Consider the following 21,979-nt stretch of genomic DNA (forward strand, 5'->3'; position numbering starts at 1 on the left):
CAAAACTATGTTGAATAATAGTGGTGACAGTGGACAACCTTTTCTTGTTCCTGACCTTAATGGAAATGGTTTCAGTTTTTCACCATTGAAGACGATGTTGGCTGTGGGTTTGTCATATATGGCCTTTATTATGTTGAGGTAAGTTCCCTCAGTGCCTACTTTCTAGAGGCTTTTTATCACAAATGGGTGTTGAATTTTGTCAAAAGCTTTCTCTGCATCTATTGAGATGATCATATGGTTTTTCTCCTTCACTTTGTTAATATGGTGTATCACATTGATTGATTTGCGTATATTAAAGAATCCTTGCATTCCTGGGATAAACCCCACTTGATCATGGTTTATGATCCTTTTAATGTGCTGTTGGATTCTTTTTGCTAGTACTTTTTTGAGGATTTTTGCATCTATGTTCATCAGTGATATTGGCCTGTAGTTTTCTTTCTTTGTGACATCTTTGTCTGATTTTGGTATCAGGGTGATGGTGGCCTCGTAGAATGAGTTTGGGAGTGTTCCTCCCTCTGCTATATTTTGGAAGAGTTTGAGAAGGATAGGTGTTAGCTCTTCTCTAAATGTTTCTTAGAATTTGCCTCTGAATCCATCTGGTCCTTGGCTTTTGTTTGTTGGAAGATTTTTAATCACAGTTTCAATTTCAGTGCTTTTGATTGGTCTGTTCATATTTTCTATTTCTTCCTGGTTCAGTCTGAGAAGGTTGTGCATTTCTAAGGATTTATCCATTTCTTCCAGGTTATCCATTTTATTGGCGTATAGTTGCTTGTAGTAATCTCTCATGATCCTTTGTATTTCTGCAGTGTCAGTTGTTACTTCTTTTTCATTTCTAATTCTAGTGATTTGAGTCTTCTCCCTTTTTTTCTTGATGAGTCTGGCTAATGGTTTATCAGTTTTGTTTATCTTCTCAAAGAACCAGCTTTTAGTTTTATTTATCTTTGCTATAGTTTCCTTCATTTCTTTTTCATTTATTTCTGATCTGATCTTTATGATTTCTTTCCTTCTGCTAACTTGGGGGGTTTTTTGTTCTTCTTTCTATGATTGCTTTAGGTGTAAGGTTACGTTGTTTATTTGAGATTTTTTTTGTTTCTTAAGGTAGGATTGTATTGCTATAAACTTCCCTCTTAGAACTGCTTTTGCTGCATCCCGTAGGTTTTGGTTCGTCATGTTTTCGTTGTCATTTGTTTCTAGGTATTTTTTGATTTTCTCTTTGAATTCTTCAGTGATCTCTTGGTTATTAAGTAGTGTATTGCTTATCCTCCATGTGTTTGTATTTTTTACAGATTTTTTCCTGTAATTGATATCTAGTCTCATAGCGTTGTGGTCTGAAAAGATACTTGATACGATTTCAATTTTCTTAAATTTACCAAGGCTTGATTTGTGACCCAAGATATGATCTATCCTGCAGAATGTTCCATGAGCACTTGAGAAGAAAGTGTATTCTGTTGTTTTGGATGGAATGTCCTATAAATATCAATTAAGTCCATCTTGTTTAATGTATCATTTAAAGCTTGTGTTTCCTTATTTATTTTCATTTTGTATGATCTGTCCATTGGTGAAAGTGGGGTGTTAAAATCCCCTACTATGATGGTGTTACTGTCAATCTCCCCTTTTATGGCTGTATTTGCCTTATGTATTGAGGTGCTTCTATGTTGGGTACATAAATATTTACAATTGCTATATATCTTCTTGGATTGATCCCTTGATCATTATGTAGTGTCCTTTTTTGTCTCTTGTAATAGTCTTTGTTTCAAAGTCTATTTTGTCTGATATGAGAATTGCTGCTCCAGCTTTCTTTTGACTTTCATTTGCATGGAATATCTTTTTCTGTACCCTCACTTTCAGTCTGTATGTGTCCCTAGGTCTGAAGTGGGTTTCTTTAGACAGCATGTATACAGGTCTTGTTTTTTATCCATTCAGCCAGTCTGTGTCTTTTGGTTGGAGCATTTAATCCATTTACATTTAAGGTAATTATTGATATGTATGTTCATATTACCATTGTCTTAATTGTTTTGGGTTTGTTATTGTAGGTCTTTTCCTTCTCTTGTGTTTCCTGCCTAGAGAAGTTCCTTTAGCATTTGTTGTAAAGCTGGTTTGGTGGTGCTGAATTCTCTTAGCTTTTGCTTGTCTTTAATGGTTTTAATTTCTCCGCCAAATCTGAATGAGATCCTTGCTGGGTAGAGTAATCTTGGTTGTAGGTTTTTCCCCTTCATCACTTTAAATATGTCCTGCCAGTCCCTTCTGGCTTGCAGAGTTTCTGCTGAAAGGTCAGCTGTTAACCTTATGGCGATTCCCTTGTATGTTATTTGTTGTTTTTCCCTTGCTGCTTTTAATATTTTTTCCTTGTATTTAATTTTTGATAGTTTTATTAATATGTGTCTTGGCATGTTTCTCATTGGATTTATCCTCTGTGGGACTCTCTGTGCTTCCTGGACTTGATTAACTATTTCCTTTCTCATATTAGGGAAGTTTTCAACTATAATCTCTTCAAATATTTTCTCAGTCCCTTTCTTTTTCTCTTCTTCTTCTGGGACCCCTATAATTCGAATGTTGGTGCGTTTAATGTTGTCCCAGAGGTCCCTGAGACTGTCCTCGATTCTTTTCATTCTTCTTTCTTTATTCTGCTCTGTAGTAGTTATTTCCACTATTTTATCTTCCTGGTCACTTACCTGTTTTTCTATCTCAGTTATTCTGCTATTGATCCCTTCTAGAGAATTTTTAATTTTATTTATTGTGTTGTTCATCATTGTTTATTGGCTCTTTAGTTCTTCTAGGTCCTTGTTAAACTTTTTTTTGTATTTTCTCCATTCTATTTCCAAGATTTTGGATCATCTTTACTATCATTATTCTGAATTCTTTTTCAGGTAGACTGTCTATTTCCTCTTCATTTGTTAGGTCTGGTGGGTTTTTTTGCTCCTTTATCTGCTGTGTGTTTCTCTGTCTTCTCATTTTGCTTAACTTACTGTGGTTGGGGTCTCCTTTTCGCAGGCTGCAGGTTCGTAGTTCCCGTTGTTTTTGGTGTCTGCCCCCAGTGACTAAGGTGTTTCAGTGGGTTGTGTAGGCTTCCTTGGGGAGGGGACTGGTGCCTGTGTTCTAGTGGATGAGGCTGGATCTTGTCTTTCTGGTGGGCGGGTCCATGTCCAGTGGTGTGTTTTGGGGTGTCTGTGACTGTATTATGATTTTAGGCAGCCTCTCTGCTAACGGGTGGGGTTGTGTTCCTGTCTTGCTAGTCGTTTGGCATAAGGTGTCCAGCACTGGAACTTGCTGGTCGTTGAGCGGAGCTGGGTCTTGGCGTTGAGATGGAGATCCCTGGGAGATTTTCCCCGTTTGATATTACGTGGAGCTAAGAGGTCTCTTGTGGACCAATGTCCTAAACTTGGCTCTCCCACCTCAGAGGCACAGCCCTGACTCCTGGCTGGACCTCCAAGAGCCTGTCATCCACACGGCTCAGGAAAAAGGGAGGAAAAAGAAGAAGGAAAGAAAGAAAGAAGAAGATAAAATAAAGTTATTAAAATAAAAATAATAATAAAAAAATTTTAAGTAATCAAAAAAAAAAAAAGAAAGAAAGAAGAGAGCAACCAAACCAAAAAACAAATCCACCAAGGATAATAAGCACTAAAAACTATACTAAAAGGCTTCCCTGGTGGCGCACTGGTTGAGAGTCCTCCTGCCAATCCAGGGGACATGGGTTCATGCCCCAGTCCGGGAAGATCCCACATGCCATGCAGCGGCTACGCCCGTGAGCCATGGCCGCTGAGTCTGCGCGTCCAGAGCCTGTGCTCTGCAACGGGAGAGGCCACAACAGTGAGAGGCCCGTGTACCGTAGAAAAAAAAATATATACTAAAAAAAAAACGGACAGACAGAACCCTAGGACAAATGGTAAAAGCAAAGCTATACAGACAAAATTACACACAGAAGCATATACATACACACTCACAAAAAGGGGAAAAAAATATATATATATATATATGTATACATATTGCTCCCAAAGTCCACCTCCTCAATTTGGGATGATTCATTGTCTCATCCGGTATTCCACAGATGCAGGGTACATGAAGTTAATTGTGGAGATTTAATCCGCTGCTTCTGAGGCTGCCGGGAGAGATTTCCCTTTCTCTTTTTTGTTCACACAGCTCCTGGGGTTCAGCTTTGGATTTGGACCAGCTTCTTCATGTAGGTCACCTGAGGGTGTCTGTTCTTCCCTCAGACAGGACGGGGTTAAAGTAGCAGCTGATTTGGGGGCTCTGGCTCACTCAGGCCAGGGGGGAGGGAGGGGTACGGATGCGGGGCAAGCCTGCGGTGGCAGAGGCCACTGTGACGTTGCACCAGCCTGAGGCGCGCTGTGCGTTCTCCCGGGGAAGTTGTCCCTGGATCACAGGATCCTGGCAGTGGCGGGCTGCACAGGCTCCCCGGAAGGGGGCTGTGGATAGTGACCTGTGCTCGCACACAGGCTTCTTAGTGGCGACCGCAGCAGCCTTAGCGTCTCATGCCCATCTCTGGGGTCTGCGCTGATAGCCGCGGCTCGTGCCCGTCTCTGGAGCTCTCAGCAGGTCCAGACTTTTCCCCGGACTCCCTCCCGGCTAGCCGCGGTGCACTAACGCCCTGCAGGCTGTGTTCACGCCGCCAACCCCAGTCCTCTCTCGGCGCTCCGACCGAAGCCAGAGCCTCAGCTCCCAGCCCCGCCCGCCCGGCAGGTGAGCAGACAAGCCTCTCGGGCTGGTGAGTGCCGGTCGGCACAGATCCTCTGTGCGGGAATCTCTCCGCTTTGCCCTCTGCACCCCTGTGGCTGCGCTCTCCTCTGTGGCCCCGAAGCTTTCCCCCTCTGCCACCCACAGTCTCCGCCCGCGAAGGGGCTTCTAGTGTGTGGAAACCCTTCCTCCTTCACAGCTTCCTCTCACTGGTGCAGGTCCCGTCCCTATTCTTTTGTCTCTGTTTATCCTTTTTTCTTTTGCCCTACCCAGGTACGTGGGGAGTTTCTTGCCTTTTGGGAAGTCTGAGGTCTTCTGCCAGCGTTCAGTAGGTGTTCTGTAGGAGTTGTTCCACGTGTAGATGTATTTCTGATGTATGTGTGGGGAGGAAGGCGATCTCCGCGTCTTACTCTTCCGCCATCTTGAAGCTCCTCCTGACCATTCCATACATTTTTGAAAGTCGTGGCTGGTTAAATTGTCAGCGGGCCGTGAATTATCTAAATGTATAAGCAGGTTAACGGCTTTCTGTAGTTCAATGTTAACTTTAAGATCATCGGTACCTTTGACACCAAGTTTACTGACTTCTTGATTGTGGCTAAAAGGGAGACTAGGTGTTAGTATCAGACATATTTTGTCTTGAAGGGTACTTTGTAGCATATGAAAAGTCTCATGCTGAAGAAAGTTTATGGCCAAAGTACAACGGTGTCTTTGGCTGTGTTGTCTCAGAAGTGGGCTAGCTAGCAGTTGTGGAGCACCCTCCAGGCCATAACGATGACTGTGACACCTTTGAATGGGTTAGGATCACTTCATCAGAGCTATGAAGAGACTTACCTGCTAAGGATGTGGAGAAACTGGAACTCAGAAGACAGTGACCAGACAGATGAAACGTTCCTCTCTGATGGTATAGTGTATCCTAATTATTGGAAGTACTGGGGAGGGAAGGGAGAGAGAATAGTCCACAATATTGGTCTTCGAATATTTGGAAGACCTTACATAGGAAAGAAAGCTAATTGGGAGTAGCTGTAAGTGTTAGAGCTTGGACAAGCAGGAGATTTCTCATCTTTCCCCAGAAAGCTGTCCAAAGACTGAATGAACGTTTGAGAAGGGAGAAGTGATTTTCTTATTAATAAAACTGTCCAGATATAAATTGTCAACCACTTCGTAGGAATATTGTTAAAGGGATTTAAGGATTCGTGTTTCATATAGGGATTTAACTAATTTCAAGGTTCCTTCTTGAAACCTTGAGGTTCTCATGAGTCTATGAAGTAGACCAAAATATTTATAAAAATTAGAAAATAAAACATCAAACCTGCTGCATAAATACTTAGATGTGCATATACTCAGAAACGTGAGTTGATTCCTCCATTTGGAATGGAAGTTGGTAAAGATTCCTGAACAGTTTTTAAAGACTTCTTTTTTTTTTTAAACAGCTTTATTGGAGTATAATTGCTTTACAGTGCTGTGTTAGTTTCTGTTTTATAACAAAGTGAATCAGCTATACATATACATATATCCCCATATCTTCTCCCTCTTGCGTCTCCCTCCCACCCTCCTTATCCCACCCCTCTAGGTGGACACAAAGCACGGAGCTGATCTCTCTGTGCTATGCGGCTGCTTCCCACTAGCTATCTATTTTACATTTGGTAGTGTATATATAAGACTCTTCTTTTTTAAAGACTTGGGCAGTGTGTCAGGTTTATAGATGGAGGCAACAAATACTAACTCTGGGGTTATGCAGAAAAGACATTTATTGAAAGGCTGTCACGTATCTCATCACTGAAAAGGCTGAAGAATGAAGCTTGGAAAACAATCAAGCACAAAGTTAGATAGTGAAAGAAATGCAGCCCAAATCATAGTACAAAAGTCAAATGAGGAAGATACCTTGACACTGACCATACCAGTACTGCACACCAATGCTATCCTGAAAACGATGCTGCTGCTACTGTGGCCCTTGCCCTCCCACAAAATCGGTTCTTCATGGTTTCTGCTGCTTTGTGACACAAGGCCCATATCTGAGCACCTGATAGAGCTTAAGAATGCTCACACTTGAGCTGTAAGTTATCTGGGAACACAAGGATCTTGTGTTTGCAGTTCCTCTAGTTGGAAGTGGGCTCTGCTTCCCACCAAGAGTCCCACCAAGATAAGGTAGGGAATTCTCAGGACATAGAAGATGTGGGGCAGCCCCCCAAATGACAGACATTCACTGAGAGGGCACTCCAGAGCTTACTCCACTGAAGAGTAATAAGTTTTATCACAAAAAAACATTAAACATTTTTGAGCATATTTTTGCTGCAGGATTCCTCAGAGACGTTAACATATGAACATGCATCGTGCTTCTCCAAGAGGGAGATACGGTGTGCAACGTTTGCCACACACAGTTGAGCAAGGCGTTCTTTTCCATGGTAATTCTTGAGAAGAGTGTTCCTGAGAACAATGACTGGGGAAACGTGAAAGGACGATAGAGATCATGCCCAGAGGATTGCAACAGGCATCGGCAGATGTAATAAGAGATGGAGCCTTTAGAAAGTGGGTCAGGGTGGAGAGTGCCTTGAATTCTACCAGTCTAGTTCAGGTTTGAGTCACTGGATAGTAGCGGAGGTGAGGCTTGAGCCTGAAAGTGCTAGTTAGCCTGAATCAGTACCTTCAAAGGAGGCTCTGGTTGTAGCATACACAAGGGTTGGGAGAGGACAATCAAGAAACAAAACCCAGTGGAAAGGTTTAATCATTATGATTTAGAAGTAGGAATATAGATTAAGAGACTCTTGTATCTGAAAGGAACACTGTGGGTCATTGGTCCTGAGGTCAGCAAGCTACAGCCTGGGAGCCAGATCCTCCCACAGCCTGACCTAAGAATGGTTTTTAAATTTTTAAGTGGTTGGGGAAAAAAATCAAAAGAATAATAATAATATTTCATCACATATGAAAATTATATGAAATTCAAATTTCAGTGTCCATGAATAAGTTGCATTGTTCTCCTTAGTGGGCCTGTATTACAAAGAAATTGTACTCAATTGTGTTATTGTATTTTTAATTACATCACTTAAATGTATGAAATGTTTTCTCTTTTGTTATTGTAAGTACCTACAGAATATTTTCAGTTTTGCCACTTGCCCTGCAAAACCTAAAATATTTACTGTTCCGCTCCTTTAGAGAAAAACTTTGCCAATCTCTGTTCTAGTCCACCGCTTTCACTTTACTGATACTGAAACTGAGGCTCAGAGCAATTTGACTGAGGTCCAAAGCTTCCCAGCGATGGATCTGGGATGGAACCCATGTTCCCGCTCCTGCTCTAGTGCTCTTTCTCCTACAGCTCAGATGCATCAGTCCACATGATGTTCCACGGGAAGGAGTGGTGTGTGTAGATGATGGGAGAGGAAGAGGCAGCATCCACCTCTATCCAGTGCCAAAGTGTAACTGGATTATGATGGTGTTGAATGTGATGGAGAAGCACAGGAAAGGGGGAGGATTTAATAACCTCCCTCAAATCTTAAAAACCACTCCAATTTACACCTAGGTCTTCCAGTTTCTCCATTTCAGCATTTAATGCAACTCAAAGACTTTAGCCAGCAGGTGAATAATGTAGAAATTCCTTCTGCAGATCATTTATGTAGCAGTGCTCCTTGTTGGTTTTGATATTACCACTTAGATATGGAAGTATTCAGCTTTGCTTCTTGAAATGATTGGATTTTATAGATTCAGGTTGACATGTTCTGAGATAGCATGTGTCAATGGGCAGAAAAATAGGAAATCTGACACTGAAAAGAATTCTGAAATGAGGTCCCAGCCTCTGAGAAACAGTGGAATATTTAATTATCAATGTCAGCCATGAATATAGGATGAGAACCATCCTTCCTTTGATGTTCTGGGGGCTTCAATACATTTTGTTGAAAGTATTTGGTTGCCAGAAAATTCTAGGATATAGAGTGATAATGTAACCATAGTGAGTTTTTTTTTCAGTTTATTTCATAGTTTATTAAATATATGTAATACAGTTTATTCTATAAAACCATTCTGTTTATATAGTTTATCATCTGATAGTCTGTAAACATTTCTTTTGATTTTTGAGAAGAAATCAGTGGTCCACTGGGGAGTTTTTTTCCTTTCTGGCTCATGTATTATATGGTTTAAGAAAGAGCATGCTAAATGAATTCAGTATAAATAAATGCTATCTAAACATTTTTTTTTAATTTATTGGCTCAGGCAAAATTTGTAAGTCGATTTTTCAAGATAAAACTGCTGACTTGAAAGAAAGTCTTGAGTCTCTAACACAGCTCCCCAGCCTCGTGAGTTAAGGCCCTGTGCTTGAGCTGCGTGATGATGCTGGGAAGAAAGCCCCTGAGACGGATACTTACCGCTCAGGAAGTGTGCTGCTAACCACAGTCCTTAACTCACTTTTACGACACAACTGAGGGGCCAACCCCAGAGGCTTGCTCTCATTGCCTGGTGAAATCCCTCGCCTGTACTCTGGGGGCTGAGAAGAAGCTAAAATCACAAATTGAGAGAGATGAAAGAAGATGGGTGAGACATGGTAGTGTTGACAGCCAGACAGAAGGAGAATGAGGACAACGGCTTTAGGGTCTTCATTCAATAGGAAATCAGTGCAGTCAAGCAAGGCACCTGCTGGGGCCTGGAAGCTGAATGAGGAAGGGAGATTGGGATTCCTTGATGCAGCCCTGGTTAAGGCACTCTTCTTCCTAGCAGCCGTTGTAGACTAATGATTTCTATAATTGTTTCATATTTCTCTCCCCCTTTAGACCAGTGCTTCTCAAATGGGGGCAGTTTTACGCTGTGGAAGACATTAGTCAAGAGACATTTTTAGTCGTCACAACTAGAGAGGGGAGTGGCGCTGGCATCTAACAGGTAGAGGCCAGGGATGCTGCTAAAACATTCCACCATGCACAGGACAGCCCCACAAAAAGAATTATCCCGCCTCAAATGTCGACAATGCCAAGGTTGAGAGACCCATCTGTCTTGCTCACTACTTTATCCCCAACACCTAGCTGGGAACCTGGCACAAAATGAGGCTCCCAGCAGGCATTCACTGAATACAGGTGAGCCAAGTCTTCCCTCTTCCCAGCCTCTTTGCCTAAGTCACTCCTTTCGCACCAGCAGGTACTCTCAACCCTGAGCACATTGCACAGGACTGATCATTCCCTCTACTTGTACGTCACTGACACTACTTTTGAGCTGCAGATAATCTCTAATCAGAAGGAGGTTACATTTCTTCTGTCTCTCATCTCTCTCATATCTCTATACTGAAATGGACATATCTATGGTTTTTCATCTGCATTCTTAAGAAGGAATGAAATAAAAGGGTAGATATTTTCCTTTGCTTATACCTAGTATTTTGGTGTAGAATGATGAGCTATAATGCATGGCTGACTTAGCAACAGTGATCATTAGATTTATTTTCAAGGATAGCCATTACTGAGAGTATATGTGGGTGATGGAGGAGAAGGCAATTTCCAACATAATGAGCATTTTTGAATGCAATCTGACCAATTTTTTATGCTGTATAGGGAACGTTTATCCTTTTGAAGAGACAGTTCTGGAAGGCCCCGGAAGTTCCAGCAGAGAACTGGCTCCGTGGGGCTACACTAGCCCATCAGAGGAACAGATTGAAATCTGGAGCGCCCCTTTCATCCCTGTTTCTAACAAAGCCACTTCTGGAACAAAGGAGCCTACATTGTTTCATAGTTGCAAAGATGCCTGGTCCAGGCCTGTATAAATATGGGGAACGTTACAGGGTGGGGTGCATGCAATCCACCTCTTCCTGGAGCGCACTTGCCCCTCAGTGGCAGGATGAGAGCTGAGGACATTGAGTGTGCTCAGCCCTTCTCTGGGTGTCTTTCCCCAATAAACCCTATTTCCTATACATACTGTGGCTCCATTAGAAACTCCAGTGCAACCTTCCCACCAAATAGGGGAGCAGTTCAGTTGAGCAGTTGTAGGAGTTGACCTAATTGCAGGCTCTTCATCGTATTTTAAATGATTTCTCTGTGCCGTATGACTTAATCGAAACTCTCAGAGAGCAGGAAGAAGAGTAGATACTCGTGAGTGTGTATGTAGAGGGGAATGAAATGTGCACGTATAGATTGTCATATCTTGCATGGATTGTATATCTATAGATTGTGTATCTATATCTATTGTATATCTATAGATTGTATATCTATATCTATAGATTGTCATATCCTGTATAGATTGTCTGTCATATCTTCTTGTCTCTACTCCTGTCAGCTTTTTTTTTTTTTAACAGAATAAAGTTTTCAGTCTCTGCTGTGAAACCCTAAAAAATAGCCTTATGTCTGTTCTCAGGATGTTTTTGAGAGTATAGCTCATTATCCCACACAGTAAACTCGTTATGAGGACTCTTGAGATCCCTGATTTCTGACTAGGACTCAAGAATAATTACACTTCTCCTCAGTCACTGTTTTGTTTTGTTTTTTTTAGATGTTGGGGGTAGGAGTTTATTAAATAATTTATTTGTTTTTGCTGTGTTGGGTCTTCGTTTCTGTGCGAGGGCTTTCTCTAGTTGTGGTAAGCGGGGGCCACTCCTCGTCGCGGTGCGCAGGCCTCTCACTATCGCGGCCTCTCTTGTTGCGGAGCACAGGCTCTGGACGCGCAGGCTCAATAGTTGTGGCTCACGGGCCCAGTTGCTCCGCGGCATGTGGGATCCTCCCATACCAGGGCTTGAACCCGTGTTCCCTGCATTGGCAGGCAGATTCTCAACCACTGCACCACCAGGGAAGCGCACTGATTTGTTTTTTATCTCAGGGACAGTGAGTATGTAACCGATTAGGTTTCCTTTGAGAATTGAGAGTTGCTTGTTAGAATGTTCAGAGCCAAATCTGTTGCCCACACATATGCAGCAGGGGTTTATAGAAGTTCAAGGTAGCCTCAATCCTGACTCCATGTCAGGATGTCCGTATTTTTCCTTTATCTTTCCCATCTACTTCAAGTGTATCATCATTATTATATGTACCTCTGTAAAATGTCTAGAAATGTTTTTGGGAAAAGGTAGGGGTATAGATAAATAGATGTATTATGGTAGGCCATCGAAAAACAGTTTTACTGGCTTCTTTTTTTCCCCTTCCAGATTGAGATGCTACCAGATGGGCTGTTTCAGTGCAAAAAGCTGCAGTGTTTACTTTTGGGGAAAAATAGCCTGATGAGCTTGTCCCCTCACGTGGGTGAGCTGTCGAACCTTACTCATCTGGAGCTCATTGGTAATTACCTGGAAACACTTCCTCCTGAACTGGAAGGATGTCAGTCCCTCAAACGGAGCTGTCTGATTGTTGAGGAGAATTTGCTCAATACTCTTCCTCCCCCTGTAACAGAACGTTTGCAGACATGCTTAGATAAATGTTGACCTAAAGAGGAAAATAATTTTTAAAAGTACACTCCAGGGCTTTATCTGAGAACTCAATTTACCTAAGTTATAAAGATGAACAATGGATAATTATGACTAACTGTAACCAAATGTCTTATTAAAGCAACTCAGTGTCTATCCCTAAATTAAACAGGTAAAAAGTATTAACACTGAACTAAAGTTTTGTGAATAATTGATCTTTAACTTATGGAAATATAACAAGTATGCTTGGAGGGTGGAATGGGGACAAGAAATTATTGAATCTCTACATTGCAGTTTGTATCTTTTGAAGATTAGGTATTACTTATTTGCATACTTGTTTTAACTGACTTCCTGTTTTGATATTTATCACCTAGACCATAAACTCATCAACATAAATTCCCTTGATGTGTACACTGAGCACTGTCTTTGATTTATGGTCTTAAATATTTTTAGGCAGGGTACATTGTGCTAGGCAGAATTCCTTCTGGCTTAATTTTTACTTCCTGTCCCAGCTTGTTTTGAGTCTTCCTCCATCTGATTTTCTCTTAACAACAATGATGAACCCTGAGAAAGTGCCTGCCTTTGGCCTTTGCATAGAACAGGAGCAGGGTACTTAGGACATGTCACCCTCGGGGCATCCTAAAAATTAATGTATACTCAAATTTTTTCTTGTATATCATCAAAGCCTTTTTTATTTGCTAATCATTTTTATATTAAATGTAAAACATACAAATATTTTTATTGTATAATCTTGGATTCAAAATCTGTGAGAATAATTTTTGTAAGGTACAGAGAAACACATCCTTTTCTTTAAGAATTTACTATTAATATACTTGGTTTTGGCTGCGTATGATTCTCATATTTGTGCACATTCTGTTCCAAAATGTTTTTGTACTCTGCAACTAATTACTTTTGGATAACAAAAGCCTTGTGTTTCATGCCCTAAAATATTTGGGGGGTTTCCTTTGTAAGAGGATGGCCACATCATCTACCTCTCTCTTCCCTAGTGCTGTGCTATTGTACGGGTACAATTCTTAATTACTTCAAAAACTGTGATGGAGGGGAGAGGTGCAGATTTGAATCTTTAAAACTGATTTTAAAGCATTCTGTAGAAATTAAGTAAGAGTTAAGCAAAATACTTTCTTCTCCATCTGCATGATCTCTAGATAGGATTATAATGTAAAACACTCAGCTTAAAATTCAGCGCTTAAAATGAGTTCTCAGAGCTCACAAAGAAATAGATCTGGTTAACTGAAATTCATCTCATGCCTTTGTCTAACTTTTCTGGAATACATTTTGCTCTTTTTTATAAAGAGCTTTGTGTTTGGCTTTTTATTATCATGCATATTGTAAAATGAATAAAATCGACTGACTCATTTTGGGGAAATGTACATTTTCAATGTGTTTTTCTCTAATGGGTCTAGGCATTGTGATGCTGTCTCAGTTTGGATGTAACTATGAAGTAATCTATTAACTGCACCTAGACAAAACTGGAAAACACTATGGGTAAAGAGTACTGTAAACATGGAATTGTGTTGTATGGTATGTTTTTTCTTGCTTTGTCCCTTCCAGAAAGATGAAAGTCTAAATGATGGCAAAATGTAGCTTCCCTCACCTGCCACACACCCCTGGACTAACATTCAGAGAAAAGAGTTGTTCACATCAAATGAAATTTGAGTAATAGCTATAAAAAATAGAAAACACCAAAGGCTGCCTAAAACATTATTGTTTATTCTGAATGACAAAGAACAGTGTAAAAATGCAATTCTTACCAAAACTTGCCTTTAGTCAGAACATTCAAGTTCTCAGGGAGCCAGGCATAACTGATGAAACTTTCTTGTAGGATTTCAGAAAACAGGTTCTGACCATATCTAGGGTTTTATGTTATTTTCAATCTTTTGAATGTTGAGTTCTTTGTCATTTTAATGTTTCACATCTCTGTTGCACAATAGAATTGTCATGTGTACCGATTCCAGTGTTGGATAGGATTATCTTATGTTTGGAACATGAATATGATACATGGAAATATGTTTAAATGTTTTGGGCCATATAATTAGCCATAATGTGTATGAAAGATCTTACCCCCTTCTATAAGGAAGAGTTTTTAAAACAAATTTCAGATTTGCTACTATTCCCCTGACAAACTACAACTCCTCCCGGCTAGTCACCAGTTCTGTTCACCTGCAGAAGTCACCAGCCAAACCTTCCTTCCTTCTAAAATTCTGGTTGCAAGTTACTATCAGGATCAATAATGAGTTTTGTAAGCTTCTTTCCAAACACTAGGGTTTGGTTACTAATGCAAACTCTGTTGTTCTTCATGCCATAGTTTTTAGGTTTACTTCTTTATTTCAATCCTACACTCCAGTGTTTAGGTAACTTTTGAAATGCTGTAGCACTGATGCCATGAACTCTGAGACCACCACTTAACACACAAAATTGTGATGTTTGATGCCACCTTTACTGCAATGTTGGAGCAGATATTCAATTTGGAAGAGAATTCTAAATGAAGAAAATTAAGTTTATTCAATTATAATTTTAAGACTTTAGTTGATTTCCAAGAATGTGTAGTGCATTTTCCAAAAAATAAATATGGATGTTATTCAGAACAAAGTTGAAGGCTTATGCTAGCATTGGTTCATTTTATTTACATTACACACACACAGATACACAATGATGAGCTTGCACACACACACAGACACACACACGCCCCATGTATACAAAATGTAATTTATTAGTTTTGGATATGTTTAATATTTCTCCAAAGTTGTAAGAGGTTGTAGGTTAATGCTAGGATATTAATTCTTTTTTATTCCTTACTTGTAATCATGGAGTATTCTGTTCTCTTAGTTGTAATGTTAAAACTAAATGCTCAAACTTGGTCAGCGACCTAAGTGGTTTCGAGCATTCCTTGTAAGGTGTGGTGTTCCTTCACTAACATACATCAGGGTATATCTGTGTGGCACATAGATACGGTGTTTTCATTCTTCATCCTCAGTCTTCATTGTTCCTCTGATATCACCACGTTTCACTGTCACTTAGCAAATGTTTGTGTTAAACAGGGTAAATAGAGATCCTCAAGGTCTCATTGTTGTGGCATAGCTCCAATGTGTGTGCTGTGGTGAGCTGCAGTGAGTTATCTGCATAACATTATTGTTTGATAGTGAAAATATTTGTTTCTGTTCTTCAGGTGTCTCATGATTCAAATTTTGTATGTTGAATTAAAGTATTGCATAATATTGATGGGTTCAGAAACCATTAAAATAATCAAACAATTATTCTGTGGATTTATAGCTTTATTTCCTTGTATTTTCAATCAAATGCTCTTTCCATCGTCACTTTCTCTTAGCATTGTCCCATCCACATAAGGTATTTTGTTTTCCCTCTCCACTCACCCATCTCCTTAAATTTATATAGTAACAAAATATATTTGTGCTAGAGAACTTGCGATACTACTTGAGCGTGTATTTATTTGGGGGGAAGCCAGAGCCTGTAATTAGGCCTAATTGAATAGTTCTACTTGACCCATCCCTGCAGTGTTTAGAGCTGATCCAATGATCCCTCATCTGTACCAGCAGCATGAGAATATAACTGTAAATCCACTTTGTTTTCAGGAACTGTATATTGCATCAGAATCTGTGTTTATTTCTTTCTGGAAACAAGAGGAAGGCTGGTGGGAGAGGGGAGGAGTTATTTTGCATCCTGGTTTGAATTATGAAGACATTATATACATGAAATGGCCTAAACTAGTAACTGTTGCAAAATGCCCTGGATATAATTATTTCTTATCTTCAGCTGGATATGAAAGCTGAAGCAGTGAAAAAACTGCAGTCCTATTTAATTGGTTTCTTCCTGTTTCTGGTCCATCACTTCTACATCCACTGGGAACTATCTACTAAGTACCTTTGGTAATGGACTACATTCTCTTCAACTTTTTTTTTTATATGAACAATTTCATCAACCCTAAAGCATTAACATAGAACATATGAGCCAAAGTACTGAGTTGAGCTGGCTTCTGGTTGAAATTAATTCTTATTTAAATTTTGCATTGGACTTGTATAGAACACTGCTGCTGAGAAAAAACAATTAGGAATGCCTCCTGCATGTTATATATTATCTCTAACAGAGATGGTGCAATTTAAAAAATACAAAGGGGCATGGAATTAGAATGGATGTGTTTGTGTATATATGTGTTGTATATAAACCTAAATATTTATGCTTAAATATTTTAAAACTCTTCAAATGTTTCACTCTCAGCAAAATAATGGGCCAATCCTGAGTAGAGACATTGTCTTTGGTTAGCTTCACAGTGAAGGCTAGCATTTGTTTTTTTGTCTTTGTCACATATTCTGAAACATGTACATAATTGGTTTTCGCTTCTGATAATGGATTACTAGAAAATGTGAGATTGTTTTGAGTTGAATGATTTTGGCCCTCAGGTTTACCATGTAAATCTGCATTTTGGTGGTAAATCCCTCTGCCTGAGATTCAGTAGGTTTTGGTAAACTTTACTGTTTTTAAAATAACTTTTGTGTGAAATAAAGATTCAATTTTTATAATAAATGGCAAATAAAAACAGATTCAGTGTTGGAAGAAGTCGACTGGACTAATTTTACCTGTATACACGTATCAGTGCCCGAGTTTCCAGAAGTGATTCCGTCCCCTTCTCAGGGTTTCCTGTGCAGTTGTACTGTTATATTGTTCACCAAATGATGGAGTTTAGATTTACATACGAATCTCATAACAGTAGTAGGAGTTTCCAATGTACACTACAATGGCCACAAATTATCAAGTCCCTGAAAACTGTTGAATTGATCCTAGAATGCACTGTGAGGGAGCGTTGAGGGTGTGGAATCTGTCACTCCTAATAAGTCCATCTGTCGAATAGTGTTCATCCTTGGGGACTGATGTTCACAAACCAACCCATCTCTTTCCCTCTCTTCCTGGCTCCTGTTTCTCCATCTACTGTTAGTTTCGCACTAACATTGAATAGTGGACCAGGTAAATAAAAAGTAAAAAACTACAAGACAAGAAATGTTGTGAAGGTTTAGTAAAGGGAGCAAACACTCGAATTATCGAGTAAATTAGGCACATAATAGTTTGAACTTTTGGATAGAAGACTCTCTCAACCACATACACAGTTTCGGAAGCACATTAGAAAGCAGATAGTAAGAACTTTTCTCTGCTGGAGGACAGTACTCGTTATAGACTGAACCAGACGATGAAGGAAACCAGATGGTCTTATTTTTCCCAGGAAATGCATACCTCAGGCGAGGCTTTCCCTCACCCTAAATGCCTCAGGAATGGGAATATGTTGAGGGAACGAAGCCAGTGCCTGACCTAAGGCGTCACTGCAAGGTGCTTTGGGCGCTGGGTCCTGTCTGACAGGCCACGGGGCAGTCACCTGCCCCCATGAGCATGGGGACAAGCGTGGCTCCACGTTGTTCAGCACTCGCCTCCACTTTCCAAAATCACTCTTCAAACATGCGGTGAAGGGGGCCTGGCTGTGTCGGTGCTGTTGAGGCCACCGTTTGATGCTCTGGAGATGCAGCTCGTGTTTGAGTTTCTGACACGAGTGGATTCTCTGAAATCCAGGTTCCTAGCTTGTTTTCTGTGTCCCTCTCATCTCCGAGGTCAGAGGAAAGCAGTTTATCCAAAAGCACAAAGCCAGACCTTGAACTCAGCCCCATATTTACAGAGGAATATGTATCTACTATGCCAACGAAGGATCAGAAAAAAGTCATTTTTCAACATGCGAAAAATGCAGTCATTTTTCGACTTGGAAAATACAAGTCTCTCTTCACCCTGTGTTGTCTCATCATGATTTAGACAAGAGTTCTAAGTCTTGCCTCCTAAATACCAATGATTCTATAGAACTGCCTGTGTGCTGCTGAGAAGATTTTCAAATTATTTCTTATAACAAATACCTTAAATTTTGTTTGCCTTTTTACACAGGCCTGTTGTTTATTCATTTAGGGCTCAGGCACATCGTTTTTTACTCTCTGCCTCCCTCTGCCGCTGAGATGAGAAGAAATCAAATAGAAGTTCGCCTGGTTCCTATTTCCTCCCCTTTTATTCAGTTTGTCCTTGCCCTGCCTTTATAAAATGCAGCCCCCAGCCCTCCCAAGGTAAGATCTTGAGAATTCAGTGACCCTCACTGAATCTCAGTGACTCCCTCTCAAATGAGATGCACTTAGAAAACCCCATGCAGTGCCCGGCACCAGGACCAGACCAGACATGCAGGTGCCCTGGGCAGGTAACAGTTTGTCACCCCTTTAAACATGCTTTGAATATTCATTCAATATGTACTTGGTAGAGATGCGGGAAACTGCTTTTCTATTAGTAAAAATCATGAACCTTTATGTCAGCTGTCCATATCCTTCTCCAAAAGCAAAACACTCACAAGAGTAAGGTAGAGCTTAAAGATGATTGAGCAGAGAGACAGGTGGAGGTGGGGGTCCTCATAGCATTTCTGTCAAACACTCCCAGTAGACAGTCTCTTTTCCCAGGCCTCATGAGCAGGCCTCTCAGCTGCTGGGTCTCCCCTCTCTTTTTCCCCCTCAGAGCGTCCTACTCTTTTGGCCCTTCCCAGATCTCAGGCCCTACACCCTCCAGTCTCTCTCTCTGACTGGGCTGTTTAGCATTGTCCTAACCACATATTCCAAGCTTACACAGATCACCCTTTACTAAATCCCAACTTTGAGAGTATTAAATGCCCATCGTATCAAGGGAGATGTTTTAGTTTGTACTCATCAAAATAGATGTCTTTCAAGGGGACTGCCCTGGCAGTCCAGTCGTTAAGACTTCACCTTCCAGTGCAGGGGGTGCTTCCAGTGCAGGGGGTACGGGTTCGATCCCTGGTCAGGGAGCTAAGATCCCACACGCCTCGCGGCCAAAAAACCAAAACATAAAACAGAAGCAATACTGTAACAGATTCAATTAAGACTTTTAAAAAGTGGTCCACATCAAAAAAAATCTTAAAAAAAAAACTAAATGTCTTTCAAATCACAATGTCCAGGGGAATGTGATTGTCAGCTGGCGAGGTGTGCTTGCAACCTTAGGACCTGAGGCAATGGGATTCTAGTAGGGAAAGGATGGTTTCTCAGTTACCTCAGGTTGTGGTAACTTTATCAGAAGAGGAATAATCGATTTGGACCATTGCATATAACATGCTGAATAAAGTCAGAATGTATTTGAAAAAATAAATGTCTTTCAGTTATCAAGATTCTCCCTTCCCTCAAGGTGGTTTCCTGTCACAATTTTCAAATTCCAAATAACAGACTTATTCACTGTGCTGAATGGAAGTAGGACCAATTTGCATTCCTTAGGCTGGTAACCTAATAAATGGCATGTGAAAACCCACGTTAACTGGTCCTGACCTATTACCAATTATTCCAATAATATTTGGTGCTCCTTGTAAATTAGTACCCAGGCAAATGTTTAAACACTGGGGGGGGGACCACCTATGTGAAGAGAGTTTCCTTCTAGTCTTTCCTTGAACTGGGTTAGGATTCACATCCTTGTCTTATTGCCTCTATAGTATTTCATAAAGAAACTACTCAGATCATTATGGGGAGAAAAGAGCCATTCTGTCACTCTTTTCGTAATAGTCTGAACCAGTCTCAGGCAACTGCTCTGTGAAAAGGGAAATCCTGAAGAAGTAGCCAAGTGAAGGAGCATTGATTCAGTCTGCATTAAGAGGCCTGAGGGAAATTTGCTGGACCTGTGATACCTGGGCAGAACAATACATCATAAGCCTCATTAATGGCTTCAAACTGAGGAAAGATAAAAATCTAATCATTTCATCCCTGCTGCTTCAGCTTGGAGTCTGTCACCTCGGGAGAAACGTCATATCGGGGGAAATCCATTACAACAGTAACATTATTTACCTCCTGCTACGGGCCAGGCGCTCCCCCAGGTTATTCATGCGTGCTGTCTCAATCCATCCAACAAGGTTTTATTTGGTGTGTTATTCCCATTTTACAGATGAGAAAACAAATGAAAAAATAACTTTCTCGGGCTTCCCTGGTGGTGTAGTGGTTGAAAGTGCGCCTGCAGATGCGGGGGACACGGGTTCATGCCCCGGTCCGGGAGGATCCCACGTGCCGCGGAGCGGCTGGGCCCGTGAGCCATGGCTGCTGAGCCTGAGCGTCTGGTCCGGCGGAGCCTGTGCTCCGCAGGGGGAGAGGCCGCAACAGTGAGAGGCCCACGTAACGCAAAAACAATAAAATAAAATAAATTAAAGAAAAATAACTTTCTCAACATCTCATGACTGTTCAGAGAGGAATCCTGTTTAACCTACAGGTCTGCAAAGCCGTTTCTTCGGAGGTTTAGGTAAACAGCACCCAAGATTAGCACTTTACCCCCTCTCACCCACCTGGGTGTTTGAAGGCTCACAGATCATGCTCTGGTTTTCAGAGCTCACTGGTCTCCTATCACCTTTATGCCCAGCGCTTCCTCCTATTCCATATCTATCCTAGTTTGCCTTCTCCTGAGCCAAAGAGTCACCTCCTATCCTTTTTATTTTCCCCCTTCATCTCCTAATGTAATTCTAGAATTGTGGGACTTTCCAATTGGAAGAAACCATGGAGACTTTTTCCGAAGAGGAAAGCCTAAATGGCTTGTCCGAGATCACAAACCCACTGTCTGAGGGAGGTGGTACCTAAGTCTGCATGTCCCCCTGTTTAGTGCTCTTTCCACTCTCTGGTCTGGCTCTCAGGAGCACAGATAGTCTATAAGCAAAGCCTAGTGGAAGAGCCCAGGCCTTCTCCCTAACTGCAGGTCCTGTGCCTTCTCTAACAAGGTGCATTCATTTTAGTTACGTCCTGCATCCTGATAATAACCCTTCCTGTGCCCATGCAGTACTGGGCTCAAAGCAAGTGAGGCTTCTTTCCCCATTTCACTTGTAAGAAAACTAGACTCTGAAAGGAACCATCGGTAGTTACCATTACTGAGAACTACAAAAGCATTTGTCATAGTAACAATCACGAATGTTTAAAATGCTCCATTTTATAGAAAAAAGAAATTGGTCCAGGATGGTTAAATGACATATTGGGTTATATGTTAGATTATATAGCTAGGATGTGGCAGACCCAGGTTTGAACTGGAGACCCTGTACCACCAAGTTTCTGCTTTTTGTATAGTGTACGCTCCCAAGGTCATATGACAAGCAAATGATGGTGGCGTGAGAACAGCCTAGGGTTTCCACATCTAATGCAGTATTCTGCCCTTTAGACTGTGCAAGGCATTCTGGGAAAAGATTGATATGCATGCAGATACATACATATACACAAACACACAGTTTTAAACACCCTTTAGTATAAATATAACAATTTCATCCAAAGGACTAATGTAATTTTAAACTTCATGGTTATTTTTGAAGCAGCAGAGTTTTTATTTCAATGTCCTAACCTAAACTATGAGCACATGTGCTCTCATTAGAAGAACAGAGTGCCATTCTGAACTTCAGACCCTGTGGGAGACGATGGATGAAGAAGGTACAAATGGGGCTCCCAGTCGGTTTGGGTTTTATGCAGAATTGCAGTTCTCGTTTAACTCCCTGAGAGTCTTGATCTATTATAGGGAGAGGCTGGCAGACATTTTAGACTTGCAAAATGACTACCAATCACAGTTCAGGCTGAATTGGTTCTAAATTCGTTCTGCTGATGTAGACGTTTGGAGAGTGAGGAGGAGGGACGGGTGATGCTGTCCTTATTGAATTCCTCCTGTGCTACAGATAAGAAGCTGTGCTCCTCACCCTAAGCAGATGGTGTGTCCCTCCCTGGCTCTGCCTATTAGCTGAACACACACTGCTAAGCATGGAGAAAGCCTCACCTCAAGCTCTAAGAACCCACTCCCTGAAGCACTGGTTCACTTGGCATTTCCCCTTGGTTTTTACAGAATGCCTGCCCTTCAAGACAAGGGGCATGTCAGACCCAC

At 41.1% G+C, this 21,979-nt stretch overlaps 1 protein-coding gene across 2 annotated transcripts in view; it reads left to right on the forward strand.

Moving 5' to 3' along the window:
• LRRC8B (leucine rich repeat containing 8 VRAC subunit B) overlaps positions 1–15,318 on the forward strand; it is a 74,049-nt gene extending 58,731 nt beyond the window's left edge. For both annotated transcript variants that reach the window (XM_027114276.1, XM_027114277.1), the window contains one exon: positions 11,789–15,318. In XM_027114276.1, the coding sequence (XP_026970077.1) occupies positions 11,789–12,061 (273 nt within the window). In that variant the 3' untranslated portion in view covers positions 12,062–15,318. The remainder of the gene's footprint in view (positions 1–11,788) is intronic.
• Positions 15,319–21,979: the final 6,661 nt, after the last annotated feature.

The sequence above is a fragment of the Aethalodelphis obliquidens genome, unplaced genomic scaffold, assembly GCF_003676395.1.
Source record: "Aethalodelphis obliquidens isolate GAN/ISIS:26980383/991018 unplaced genomic scaffold, ASM367639v1 scaffold13, whole genome shotgun sequence".
NCBI classification, from domain to species: Eukaryota; Metazoa; Chordata; class Mammalia; order Artiodactyla; family Delphinidae; genus Aethalodelphis; species Aethalodelphis obliquidens.